Source organism: Mesocricetus auratus, unplaced genomic scaffold, assembly GCF_017639785.1.
Source record: "Mesocricetus auratus isolate SY011 unplaced genomic scaffold, BCM_Maur_2.0 Super-Scaffold_100008, whole genome shotgun sequence".
Taxonomy (NCBI): Eukaryota; Metazoa; Chordata; class Mammalia; order Rodentia; family Cricetidae; genus Mesocricetus; species Mesocricetus auratus.
This window is the reverse complement of record NW_024429192.1, coordinates 87,711,364-87,726,138: the sequence shown is the minus strand read 5'-3', so window position 1 is coordinate 87,726,138 and position 14,775 is coordinate 87,711,364. Positions and strand designations below refer to the sequence as shown.

General features: G+C 44.0%; 1 protein-coding gene across 8 annotated transcripts in view; it reads right to left on the bottom strand.

The window, feature by feature from the left end:
* Window positions 1-14,775, bottom strand: part of Fry (FRY microtubule binding protein) — a 380,830-nt gene that overhangs the window by 74,000 nt on the left and 292,055 nt on the right. For all 8 annotated transcript variants that reach the window (XM_040751422.1, XM_040751416.1, XM_040751415.1 and 5 more), the window contains 5 exons: window positions 14,212-14,311; window positions 13,822-13,993; window positions 5,543-5,799; window positions 3,684-3,830; window positions 1,621-1,789 (listed from right to left, as the gene is read on the bottom strand). In XM_040751422.1, coding sequence (XP_040607356.1) covers window positions 1,621-1,789; window positions 3,684-3,830; window positions 5,543-5,799; window positions 13,822-13,993; window positions 14,212-14,311 — 845 coding nt within the window. The remainder of the gene's footprint in view (window positions 1-1,620; window positions 1,790-3,683; window positions 3,831-5,542; window positions 5,800-13,821; window positions 13,994-14,211; window positions 14,312-14,775) is intronic.

The window sequence follows — 14,775 nt, the reverse complement described above, 5'->3', positions numbered from 1 at the left end:
AGTGCATGAAGAGCGGCAGGCTCTAGCTGTAGGTAATTCAGGAAAGGAGTCCCTGAAAAATCCCATGCTTGACAGTCTTCCCATCTTCTGTACCGACTCAGACATTCTCAACACCTGTCTCAGTACACAGCATCCAGTTCTAACGTCTGCTTAGGTCAAACCTGATTCCTTCTTCCTTATAAAGTGAGGCTATAGACATCTTAGAAGGTTCCAGCCTCAGGTCATGACCTCATGTAGAGGTGGGTCTGCTGCAGCTATGACAGGTTTTCTTTTATTCCTTTAAACGGGGCCTGGCTATGTAGCCCAGGCTAGCCTTAAATTTATGCCCTCCTTCCTCTGCTTCCCCAACACTGGTATTACAGGCAGGAGTCACCATATCTTACACTTTTAGTGTTTCTGGGACTAGGAATTATTCACCTAATGGTATGGAAGGAAGTTTAAATAGGATCCTGATTCCTAGCATAGTGTCTCTCTGAAAAACAAAAACAAACACTTCACTAAGAAGCAGAATAAAGAGAACACAAGAGAGTAGGATATGTCAGAGTTGAAGAAAGATTCACAAGCAAATTGAAGGGAAGCTTTGGGAAATTTGAGGAAGTAGCATATACTCATGAAATGAACAGATACTAATTGAAAGCAATAAAACACTGTGAGCATCTGCTATTCAGAGTTCACAGGATCAGGAATGTTTCTGATTTTAGATATTTTGGAGTTGGGGATATTTGTGTATGTATGACAGAACCTTCTTAGGTGCGAGACACAAATCTTTTTTTTTTTTGGTTTTTTCGAGACAGGGTTTCTCTGTATTGTTTTGGAGGCTGTCGGTCCAGCCTGGCCTCGAACCTCCCGAGTGCTGGGATTAAAGGCGTGCGCCACCATCGCCTGGCTGTGAGACACAAATCTAAGCATGAAATTGGATTCTGTTTTATGTATCCTCTATACACAGTGCCTAAAGGTAATTTTATATAATGTTTTTAACAATGAGAAAAGTTGGGGCAGGAGAAGTAGCTCATCAGTTAAGACGACTTTCTACTCTGGCTGAGGACCTGGGTTTGGTTCCCAGCATCCACATGGCAGGTCACAACCATATCTGTAACTCCAGTTCCAGGATCTGGTGCCCTCTTCTACCTCCCAAGGGTATTGCATGCACATGGTGCAATACACATATGAACAAAATATAAATAAATCTTTAAGAAAATAAGCAAAGTTTGTACACTGAGCTTTCATATTGGGTTGTTATGCCAGAACTCAAATAGTTTCAGATTTTTGAGTACTTCAGATTTCATGGCATATTTTAATCAATCCTGGGAGAATATTAACAGAGAGAATCCATTAAGGTATACAGAACGTTCAGAACTGAGATTCCTAAGTGACTGCAGTATCCTGGTTGGGCTCTATGTAAAGCAAAATAAGTTCTGTGGTAGGCAAGCCACTGGGTCACTGATTCATGATCATCCTTACCAAGTCATCTGTTAATCCAATTACAATGTGCCAAGGGTCTCGGAGAGGTATTCTTAAGCAATCTCTTGAATGAACACATTTCCAGGAAAATGAACAGTAAGACCTGCTCAAACCTGTTCAGTGCGTGTCAAGGTGTGTGCCCAGGTGACCCGTCCCTACCTGAAGCAGCTGCCGATGCCTTGCTGCTGGCCGTGAAGCGATAGAAAGGTGGATTGTCACAGTGCTGGACGATTGGGTTCACTGGCTCTGTCTGCTGCAGCTCAAAGAGAAGTTCTTCCATAGTCTGGATGGTGTTGTTTCGGCACAAGTAGATGGCAACCTTTTTAATCTTGGAAGAAGAAGATAAAAGGAGGATGCATTTCCATCAGAGCTTTGGGCTGAAAACTCACTCATCTTGGAACACATTTGTCATCTGCCACTGTTAGTCCAACAACTAATCTTTGCTATCCTTAGATGATCTTAGTGTTGGGGTTAAAACCTCACTACACAAGTATCTTCTTGAGTGGCTCAATTTTATAAGTTACTCTTAGGGTGAACTGAGTCAGTTGAAGACAAAGACATTGCAAGATTTTACTGGTGTCTAGTGGTATAAGGTACTTACATAGCAAAATGATTTTTTTATTGTATCCACTCTGAGAAAAGGACTGCTATATTTTTAAACTAAAAATGGAATACAGTCTCCTCCTGTGGTGGTCTGGATGAGAACCAGTCTCATGTTCAAATGTTTGGCCCCCAGTTGGTAGAACTGTTTGAGAGGGATTAGGAGGTGTGGCCTTGTAGGAGGAGGTGTGTCACTAGGGATGGGCTTTAAGGTTTTAAAAGCCCATGCCAGGCCCAATGTTTCTCCCCTTTTTTCCTGCCGCTTGCGGATCAGGTTATTAAGCTCTCAGCTACTGCTCCGGCACCATGCCTGTCTGCTTCCTGCCACAAAGATCATAGATTAACCCTCTGAAATTGTGAGCAAGCCCCAATTAAATGCTTTCTTTTTTTATAAGAGTTGCCCTGGTCGTGTCATCTCTTCAGAGCAACAGAATAGTAACCAGGACACCTCCTATCCTTCTTGTCACAAGAAACAAATAAGTTTTAGCTGTCTTTGAAGTTTTAGGTTCTAAAGTCAACAATATTAGTGTGTCATATAAGTGCAGGCCCTGATGTCTGTCCCTACGATTACGTGCTGTGGCATGGATAAAACAGCCCAGAATAACAGAGAGTTATAAACTAACTGACAAAAAACCCACAGAGAAGCCAAGTGAGTCTGTGCTAGAAGCTGCTGTCACTCTGTTGATCTATCTTTCTCAAGTAAAAAACAAAATACATCGTAAAGATATCTCTGCTTTGTTTTCTCTCTTATCACCTACTTTTGGAAAGAAAAATCTAGTTGGAGATGGAGAGATGGCTCATTGTTTAAGAGCACCGACTGCTCTTGCAAAAGGTCAGAGTTCAATCCCCAGCACCCGCATAATGACTCACAACTATTTGTAACTCCAGTTCTGGGGGTTCAACACCCTCTTCTGGCCTCCACAGGTACTGCATGTACACTGTGCACATACACACATGCAGGCAAACACTCATCCATATAAAATAAAAACAAATGTTAAAGAAAAGAGGAAGAAGAAAAGAAAATCCCAGGTCTGTTGTCTTTTTATTTTGTTTCAATAATTTCAAGATGCAAACCAGAAGCATTTTTTTTTGTTAATAATGATGTGATTTTTTTACATTCACCCTCTTTCAAATTGGTGTTGTTTATAAAGGAAGCTTCGGTAACTGTCAGAAAACTAATTCTCAGGGCTTGAAAGATGGCTCAGTGGTTGAGAGCACTGACTCCTCTTCCAGAGTACCTGGGTTCAATTTCCAGCACACACATAGTAGCTCACAACTGCCTGTAACTTCAAGATCTGACACCCTCACACAGACCTACATGCAGGCAAAACATTGTACATAAAATAAAAATAAATAATTAAAAAAGAAAGAAAACTAATTCTCAGTTCACAGGTGTCTGTGTCCTGTAACTTAACCCAAGGGGTTGACAGGGGCCCCTGACAGCAGCCCAGGAAGGCTGTGTTAGTGGAAGGAAGAAAGAGCTTTTGTGCATGATTCCTCCAAGGGGCTTGCAGGATTTGAAAACTAGACCTCTGTTTTAGGGGGAGCCAAGAGTATGAGCTGCAAACAGCAGGGGGAGCCCCAGCAGGAATGGGCATTCCTGGAACCTGGATGTCACTTACATAGGGCAGGAGGACCGTGTCACTGCTGACCCCACACAGGCTGATGAGGAACTGTAGTGTGATCCTCAGGTTGTTACTCCACTTTTCGTTGTTGGCCAGGGCATTCCAAGCGTTTTCCATTTCCGGTCCTGGGACTTCATCACCATACTAACGAAAACAAGAGAAAAAGCAGCCCGAGTGAGTGTGTGCAGAATGTAAGTTGTTTTGAAAGTTATGATTGGTTAATATCATTGAGCCGGGCGGTGGTGGCCCACGCCTTTAATCCCAGCACTCGGGAGGCAGAGGCAGGCGGATCTCTGTGAGTTTGAGGCTAGGCTGGACCGACAGCCTCCAAAACAATACAGAGAAACCCTGTCTCCTAAAAACCAAAAAAAAAAAAAAAATCATTAGGAGGGGGAATGAACATTCTATAGAAAAATACCATTATTTTGGGTGGAGAGCAATTTATAATACATAGATAAGTTACAGAAAGTACCTATATAAGCATTTAAAAAAAACTCTAGGCCATATTTGCCCCAAACTCATGATACCTACCTATATACCTCCCTCCCTACCTCCCTAAAATTTGCACCACGATCCCTTCATTCTTCAGTTGCAGTGCTGCGTGTTTGAACCCTGGGTTTTTTGTACACAGTACAAGAGTTCTACCCTAAGATACATGTCCAGTTCTTATCATAATCATTTTTAAATTTAATCATTTTTAAATTAAATTTTTTGTTTTTTGAGACGTGTGTGTGTGTGTGTGTGTGTGTGTGTGTGTGTGTGTGTGTGTGTAAAGCCCTGATTTTCCTGGAATTCACTTGGTAGACCAGGCTGGCCTTGAACTCCCAGAGATCCGTCTGCCTCTGCCTCCCGAGTGCTGGGATTAAAGGCGTGCGCCACCAGCAATGCCACCCCTTGCTTTTTTTTTTTTTTTTTCAAGACAGGGTTTTTCTGGGTAGCGTTGACTATCCTAGAACTTGTTCTGTAGATCAGACTGGCCTGGAACTCATAGAGATCCTCCTAGGTCTGCCTTTTATGTGCTGTGATTAAAGGCATGTGCCATCCACACTGCCTGGTTTCCATAACCATTTTCAATAGCACCAAACACATTATTTTTATTTTCTTATTTTTTAGAGCAAATGTGAAGCTTCTCACAAAATTATTAGACCACATGCACAACTAGACAATAGGAACAGAAAAGGAACACAATCCAGGTCCTCTTTGAGAGCAACTGAACCAGAAATGTGTTACCATGGATACAGTATCATCTTTCTTTACTAAATACTGGAAAAAAAATGGAAGTTTATCCTGGCAACATCATGAACATCTTTTCTTTTTTCTTCCTTTCTTTTTCTTTTTTTTTTTTTAAACAAGGTCTTATGTAGTCCAGGCTGGTCTCAAACTCACTATGTGGCTGTGGATGGTTTTGACCTCTACACTCTTCATATCTGGCATTGTAAACACACACACACACACACACACACACACACACACACACATACACACACACACACATACACACACACACACATACACACACACACACACACACACACAGGTTTTTTCAGACAGAGTTTCTCTGTAACAGCAGCTCTGACTGTCCTGGAACTCACTTCGTAGACCAGGCTGGCCTCAAACTCACATAGATTTGCCTGCCTCTGCCTCCTGAGTGCTGGGACTAAAGGTGTGCATCACCACTGCCTAGCATATTGTAAATACTTTTAAGTAGAGAGCTCAGTGGCATTCAGTGTACTGGTATACACTCATCACCACTCCTCTCTGTTATTTTAGTGTTAAATGCCATTTTGTTGGGTTTGTGGCAAAGGTTTTGTGAAGCCAGGGCTATGATACTGGTGGAGATATGCTATTTGAGTTACCTTGGCTGTCATGTACATGAGGTTATTCAGGACCAGTGACGTGGCTTCTGGAGAGCCCCAGCCATTCCCTTTTAGCCCATGAGAGGCGGTCACTTCTCCTTCCCGGTCCTTAACCTCCTCCTCAGGGCTGCTGGGACTTGACCCTGGAAGGAGGAGTCTGCTGTCCACCAATTCAATATTGTGTAGCCATGGCAACAGGTAGGTGAGCATGATCTGACGTCCATTTGGGTGTGTCGTGGGAAATCTCTGGCTCACCTCTGAAGTGACAGGGCAAAGGAAAGTTACACATTATTCTCCCGAACAAACTCAACAGGAACACCAATTGATTGAGTCAACTGGAGTTTGCATTCACTAAAAGAATTGCCATATAGAATAGCTATCCAGGACTGCAAAACCACAAAATTAAGGCTCATCCCTGATCCCTTGCGTACAGGAAAAGTACCTTGGGGCAGGGCAGGCTGGTAAGCACAGATTGAGCTGAAAGCCTCAGAAGTTTATGCTGTTAGTGGAAAAGAAGTAACAGAATATACAAAATAAGGAACTGGGGGGTGGTGGTGGTGGCCGTCAGTGGGACATGTGGTGACTCCCAGCTCCCACCATATACTGGCTGCATGGGTGGCTCTATGACTCAGCCATGTAAGTGACCTCTTGGCTCTTCCACCTGTTGGTCAGGAAAATAAGTGCAATCCCTTATGCCTGGGTCTCACACTGCACAACTGCTAGGGACCAGGACATCAGTGATGGGGGGTGTTCTTTTGTATATATGTTTCTCTTACTGGTTGATTAATAAAACACTGAGTAGAGGCAGGAAGATAGGTGGAGAGGCAGAGAGAGACAGCAGAGAGACGCTATGCAGCTGAGGAAGGAGTCATAGATCTGGACCCTTCGCTGGTAAGATAAGACCATGTGAAAATACTTAGATTAATAGAAATGGGTTAATAATGAAGACAGAGCTAGCCAGCAAGAAGCCCTAGCTACTGGCCAACAGTTTTATAGTTAATACAGCATCTGCATGTTTATTTGGGGCTAACTGGCTGCGGGTCCAGGCTGGAGAGAAACTCCAGCCACACATCAGGCACACACACATTGCAGGGCAGTCTCAGCACAGCATCCATCTCCTAGCAGGCTCTGGACTGGAGATGGGCAGGGCCACTCTTGCAACCTTGTGACTTACCAAGTGTCTCCCATGGAAATTAGTTGTTATAAAGAGAGACGTGGAACCCCACAAGTGGTAAACCCACTTATGGTGTCTCTTTGGCAATGACCAAGCATGTGGGAGGGTCCCCGAGTGCTGCATTTCACTCTGCCAGCTTTGATTCGGAAGGCCAAGGCTCTGCCTAGCTCAGCCACTCACTGGTTACTTTCTCGATGGCATTTCTGCACTGTTGCACTGGCAGCTATGTGGCGGTTTGTAATCTTAATAAATGTCCTTCAGACGGTGAAGCTCAGCTCCACGGATATACAGTAGATGTCAGAGTAACCACCTGGCTCTTAACTCTATCAGAGAATCAGTTTTACCCAAAGAGAAATTAGGAAGCACGGTCCTGCACCTGCATGATTAGCCAGCATCAATTGCAACCTTGCTGACAGTGCTCCTGGCTGCTAAGTGACTGCAAATCACGCAGGCGCCAGAAATTACTCAGCGCTAACCCCTTGGATGCCCCCAATAGAAAGTTTAATTGTTTTAGCCCTGTTCCTAAAATTAAAGTTCCAATCAGATGGTGCTAAGCTTTTACATAAGCCGAAAATGCAAAATTACTTAATTTTTCTTCTTTTTAAAATTGTGGTGATTCTTTTTACTACATGTATTTATTTGCTTGATTTATTTTTTATGACTATGAATACTTAGCTTGTATGTATGTATGTATGTATGTATGTGTACCATACGCATTCTTGGTACTCACAGAGGTTAGGAGAAGACGCTGAATCTGAACCCAGATCCTTCGCAAGGGCACCCAGTGCTTCCAACCATGGAACCATCTCTCCATCCCCTGTATTTTTTACCGACTGTGTCTGTGTACGGTGGGTTCCATGCCATGGCACACAGGCGGTAGTCAGAGGGTAACTTTCCAAGCTGATTCTCTCCCTCTACCACATAGTGCTCAGGAGTCAAGTTGACCCCCAGAGTATTTAACTTACAGTCTACACATTATGACACACATGTTCTAGCTACCATGATAGACACTTGCATCTTACTGCATCAGAACATCCATTAATCCCACTGGCTGAGCATTCACAGCAAACTGCTGCGTCTGATAGGATGAAAGTAGCCAAGACTTCTCAGGAGTGTGGGCAGCCCTAAATACACATATATATGAGCAACATAGGGACCCTCTGGTGTGTGTGTGTGTGTGTGTGTGTGTGTACATGCACATGCTCATGCATGTGTGTGCTTGTGCAAGTCAATATTATATGTATGTATGTATGTATATATTAATATAGATGTAATAAGAAGAGGTCATGACTTGCAAGGTTGTTGAGGGAGCATGGGAGGACTTGGAGCAGGAGACGGAGTGGAAATGATATAAATGCATTACTAGTCTGTGAACTTCTCAGCATTTTAAAAAAATAAATAAGCTAAGGATCTGGTGGAAGAAGATGATTCTGTTACAGAAGAGCTGCTTGTGTTCCATAGGAAAGAACTGTCTGAGAGAGACAGAGAGAGGGGACGGGGAGAGAGGGAGGGGAGGGGGGAGAGTGGGACATTAAAAATATCTGTCTTTAAACAATGTATGGACATCACTATCGAGATGGCACAGAGGTTAACAGCACTGACCGCTCTTCCAGAGGTCCTGAGTTCAATTCCCAGCATCCACATGGTGGCTCACAACCATCTGTAATGAGATCTGGTGCCGTCTTCTGGCCTGCAGGCACACATGCAGGCAGAACACTGTATACATAATAAATAAATCTTAAGAGAAAAATAGTGTATGGACTTCGTAGCAATGGCCAGCTTCTAACATGTGACAGGAGCTCATTTATTTTATTCATTGCATTTTGTGTGCCAGACATGACGGCCAAGAAAGTGGGGTGTTGGCCAGAGTTGTCAGACTATCACTGATAGACACTTTGGGGTTTGGAGGTGTTTTGAAGAGAAAGGAAGATGCCATCGATATCAAAGATGCCATCGATATCGAGCCTCTAGGAGACGCAGATACAAAGTAAACATAATGTGAGGGGGAGGAGATGTTGCCCCGGTGCTGCACACGTTTCCCATTTCCATTAGGAAGGACCTGAACAACTCTGGCTGCTTTTAAGTAATTAGGCCCCCTGAAGTTACAGGCAGTAAAGCGTCACCATGGGATCTGTAACAGCACAGGCGGTTTAGGAAGCCATTAGGTCCTGTTAATGTTTGCATGTCCTTTTCAAACTTCTTCATAAATCAAGGGTGGGGGTTGCTTAGAAGAAGGGAGAAACCATTGCATTTCATGCTCAGGGCTTTGCTGCCTGTCAGCCTAGATTTATCTCTCCCCTCCCCAACTGTCGCCTGCCTCTAGAACCCTCAGTACTTACATTCCAGGATTGCTCTCCTGGGAGGCTGGGTGTCACCCTTCCTTCGGAATCCTTTTATTTCTCTAGGTTTCCATGAAGGATCTGTCACCCCAGATAATTGCCTCCACGTATTCCCCACCCCCCCAACACTCTTCCACTCCTCTTAGGTCCCATCCTCCCCCTTGTTCAAAAAGTGCTTGTTGAGGGCTTTTCTTTTTCTTTTTTTTGGGGGGGGGCGCGTTTTGAGACAGGGTTTCTCTGTGGCTTTGGAGGCTGTCCTGGAACTTGCTCTTGTAGACCAGGCTGGTCTGGAACTCACAGAGATCTGCCTGCCTCTGCCTCCCGAGTGCTGGAACTAAAGGCATGCACCACCACTGCCAGGAAGAGGGCTTTTCTTTCCCTCCTGACCTTCCGTGCCCTGCCTCCCGCATTCTGCTCCTCTGTGACTTGCCTGTGAGGTGGCCTTCTGAGTTCAGGACTGTCTATTCTATAGAGGCCTGCTCCAGCTTCCCAGGCTAACTCCCCATGTCTGCTTGGCTGGACACTCCCGTTCTCTCTACACTGGTCTCTGGATTGTCACCAGCAAGCACTTGTCTGTGAAGCTCTGGCTCTGGCCTCCACTTTCTGCTCTCCCTGGGCCACTGGGTCAGACCCTTATCATGTGACCACTTCCTCCTTGAGGTGGAGTCACCCTTTCCAACCAGTCTCCTCTAGACTGGATGTACATCTTCTACTCCTTCCCGAAAGCATGGCGTCATTCCCTCTTCCTCCTTTAAACTCTGCACTCCTTCCTTCCTTCCTTCCTTCCTTCCTTCCTTCCTTCCTCCTCCTCCTCATCCTCCTCCTCGTCCTCCTCCTTCTCCTCCTCCTCCTCCTCCTCTTCTTCTTCTTCTTCTTCTTCTTCTTCTTCTTCTTCTTCTTCTTCTTCTTCTTCTTCTTCTTCTTCTTCTTCTTCTTTTTGTATTTCCCGTGTTTTTATTTAATAGTACCATGTGACAGAAACTTGACCACTCTGAAGCTTATTTTCTGGTACTCAACTTTAAGAGAACCCCCAACCCTGAAAACAGTCACAATGTATGTCAGGTATGAATGCAGCCTCCATTCTGCTGCTCCTATTTTTCCTTGTTATTATTTAAAACAATATTTACATTTAAATACATCTTATTATCATCTTCTCCTCACCCATGTGGAATATTCCTTCATATTGTGTAAATATCACTGTGATTGGTTGAATAAAGAAGCAGACTGGCCAATAGCTGGACAGGGTAAGGTTAGGCGGGAGAACCAGACTAAGGGCACTGGGAAGAAGAAGGGCAGAGTCTAAGGGTCGTGAGGAGATGTGGAGAGGAGCAAGATGAACTTGCTCTGCTGAAAGAAGAGGGTAGGTAAGAAATATGGGTTAAGGGCATTGGTAGCACACGCTTTTAATCCCAGCACTCGGGAGGCAGAGGCAGGCGGATCTCTGTGAGTTCTAGGCCAGCCTGGTCTACAGAAATATGGGTTAAGTTGTAAGAGTTATTTAAAAACAAGTCTAAGCTATTGGTTGAGCATCTATAATTAATAATATGTCTCTGTGTGGTTATTTGGGGAGCCAGCTGGTGGGACAGAGGAGAAAGTCCACTTACATGCCTAAGTCCTTATAGATCCTCTCCCCCTCCCAACCACCCAAGTTTAAATTCTTTCTTGAAAAAAAAACCCAATACAACAACAATCCCCCAAACCAAGAAAACAAAATGAAACCACACTTCCCCCCAAACAAAACACCGAACTGTACCTAAATAAAAGTACACAAAAAACCCCATGGAGTCCATTATATGTTGTTAAACTACTCCTGAACATGAGGTCTGTCCTGGAGTGGTTGATATAGACAGTGTCACTCCATAGGAGAAAACTGATTTTCCCTTTCTTAGCAGGTATAAGTGAAAGTTCAGTTGTTAACCTTTACCATAGTGGCTAGGTTTTCATTCATTTTTTAAAAAAGTAACAAAATAAAATATAATAATATAAAACAAAATATCACATTGAATTTGGACAAGACAAACCAACGGAAGGAAAAGAACCCAAGAGAAGGCATAAGAATCAGAGACCCACTTGTTCCCACACTCAAGAATACTATAAAAATATGGAAATCTAATACAGTAGAAACTTCCTAAAATATATACACATATGAAGGCAATATAAACATAATAGCCACATAATGGGGAAGACAGAGTCCCAGCTGGCAACCTCTTTCACCAAATGAAACTTCTAGCACTGGGACTAGGTTACATACAATTGAGTTGTTGGCCAAAGGGGGCCCGTGGGAATCCCCAAACAACCCAGACTGTTCCAAGACTATAGGCTGCTCTCCACAAACTAATGTCAAGGCCCCATTGCTGAAGACAACACCCACACTACTCATTGAAGATGGAGCTGTAGAGCCTTCACCCTTATATTCCAACACCTTTGGTATAGAAACATACTCTGCCCATATAAAAAGAAAAACATAAACCCTTTGCCTCCAATGGTGTCCTGACTGCAAGCTATGCTGGTGCAATAGTGGACCAGACTGTAGGAGTAACCAAGCAACAAGCAACTCATTTGACTTTAGGCCCACTGCATGAGGTGGATCTCATACCCAACACCGCTAGGGTAACCAAGAACCTTAGATGTAAGGTAAGAGCACATAAAACAGGTCTAAAGAGAGTCTAGGAGAGAGAGAGAGAGAGACAGAGACGGAGACAGAGACAGAGAGACAGAGAGAGAGAATGTAGGGATAAAATGACTCCTAGTGATATTCTGCTATATTCATAGGTCAGTGGCTTGTTTAGCTTTCCTCGGAGAAACTTCCTCCTGCGGCAGATAGGAATGAATACAGACACACACAGCTGGACATTAGGCAGAGGATGAGAGAACCTGGAACACTCAGCCCTAACTGGGATGTCTCCATAAGATACCTCCCCTCAGAGCTCAGGGAACCGTGTGGAAGATGAGGCAGAGTGTGAGAGAGGATGTAGGACACCAGGAGAGCAAGGCCCTCTAAGTTAGTATGAGCAAAGCTCATATGAGCTCCCAGAGGCCGAAGCAGCATGCCTGGGCCTGCACGGGTCTGCACCAGGTCCTCTGACCGTATATATTATGGCACCCAGTCTTGTGTTTTCATGGGATTCGTCAATGGTTTTCAAAGCCCTAGCAGCTTTCTGAGATGTTGTCTGCCTCACAGGCTTTGAAATGGGTCAAGGAGCACAAATAGGAGACTGCTGCCTTTCTGAACATCCATGGCCACCTCTGATGTCAGTCACATTGTCCTCTATGTAACTTCCCAGAACACTGTGCTGTTCTATTGCCCTACAATGGTGGTTCTCAACCTTCTCGGTGCTGTGGTGACCCCCAACCACAAAATGATTTTATTGCTACCTCGTGACTGTAACTTTGCTACTGTTACGAATAGTAATGTAAATATCTGTGTTTTCTGATCATCTCAGACAAACCATTAAAAGGTCGTTCAACCTCCAAAGGGATCATGACCCACAGGTGGACCTCTGCTCTAAACCAAGCCACATGCTATCCCCTTGACCTGTTGTTTCCATCACCTGCCTGCCTGCCTGGTAACTTTCTTCTTTCTAACTGCAGCTAGGACGCCAGCCTGTCTGGGAAGTCTTTCCTGGTCCTTCTGGTTCAATAGTTACGATACAAGCAATGCGCATGAATGGTCCACACCTTAGGCACCCAATAAATACAAGCCGTCATTAGTACCAGTTATTTCAGTACGGTCATGCAGAGATGTGTGAGTGGGAAGCGCCGTACAGACGTGGCTCTGGGTAGCGGAAGAGCTGCAGGACAGAGGACAAGTCGAGCAAGGGTGGGCAGCAGCAGGGGTGGCTGAGGAGTGGGGCTAAGGAGCTGGGGATGCAGGTGGGAGATGTACATTCTGGACGAGCCTGCCTCTTGGCAAGGTGCCACATAAGCTTAGCCAGGAAAAACACCTTTTGAGACCCCATTCTCACAAAAGTTAGTTGTGAAGATTGCTGAGGAGGCAAGTTATATGTGCAACATCACTACACTAATATAAAACAATCATTTTATATTAGATTATATATAATATATTGATAAGTATATAGATGTTATATTAATAATATAATAGTATAATATAAAATATAATGTCATAATAATTAACATCATTACCAGTTAAGTAAGAGTTATTTTAAGTATATTGTTCATATCATACAATTTATTTGGGATATACATACATACATACATACATACATACATACATACATACATACCACCCACCCACCCCTTCCCCCCCCCACATGCATGCGGAAGCATGTTTACTGACCTAAGAATCTTTTGCATTTGCCAGGTTCATATTTATACTTATGTTGCTTTAACTAATCACATTTTAAAAAAGCATTTAAAAATACTCTTGAGGGACTGGAGAGATGGCACAGTGGTTAATTGCACTGGCTGCTCTTCTAGAGGATCTAGGTTTAATTAAGTTCCAGCACCCACAGGGCAGCTTATAACTCTTTGTATCTTTAACCTCAGGGGATCTGACGCCCTCTTCTGGCCTCCATCAGCACTACACTCACATGGTTTATAGATATGAAATCAGGCAAGACACCCATACGCATAAAATAAAAAGCTTAAAATCTTGAATATGCTTTCATATGTAACTGGATTTAGCCCTTAGCAATTCTGACTGATGAACTTAGTCTGACACTAAAACTGCAATAGACTCAGAAAAGGAAAACTGCTTAGAACAGGAGGCATGATGGCATAAGCCACTGCTGACAACTGGATGGTACCTGAGAAGAGGGGAAGAGTGAGCTCGGGGTACATCCGGGCCAGTTCACAGGACAGGAGGGCTAGCGACATGCTGTAGAGAGGTGGCAACGGCCCATGAGTTCCATACAGAATACTGCCGGGTCTTTGTTCCGCAACTTTCTTGGAGTGCACAAAAAGCTTTGCTTCAAGGATCTATTAGGAGTTAAGAAACAAGCTAAAAAAATGTTAGCTGTATACCACAGGAAGGTTTACATTCAACCAAGAGTGGTAATACTGTCACGAACACGTTTATCATCATACAGAATCAGTTAACCGCTATGCTTCCTCACTCTCCACGTGACACATAGAGACAAGTAAATGCACTCTGGGCACAAGGATGGAGCTTTTGCACATGGGTGAATGATACGTGCCTGCATGAGCTGCATGGAGACTTCGTAAATCTCTCTGTTGGTGTCAGAGGCCTTGAAAAGAACAAGGTTCAGCAAGGTCACTATGTCACAGGGATAGTTCCTGGGAAACAAATAACAAACACATGGCATAGTTATAAGACAGCCTGGCTTGTAAGCTGGATAGATTGTCCCCTCTCAAAAGTTTATGGTGGCACATGCCTTTAATCCCAGCAGGCAGATGGATTTCTCTGAGTTCAAGGGCAGCCTGGTCTACAGAGTAAGGTCCAGGACAGCCAGGGCTGTTACACAGTAAAACACTGTCTTGAAGAAGACAAACGTCTAAGGTGGCACATTGACTTGAGTTCTTAGGACTGGCACTGCCCTGCCCTTTTTTGGAAGACTCATTTATTTATGTATTGTTGTGTGTATCTGAGTGTGTGTATGTGCATCATAGCCATGCAGGTGCCTGAAGAGCGGGAAACATCAGATCACCTGGCGCTGGAGTTACAGAAGGTTATGACCTCTGTGATGTGGGTGCTGGCACTGAACTCGGGATATTTGCAGCACTAGTGCATGCTCTTAACT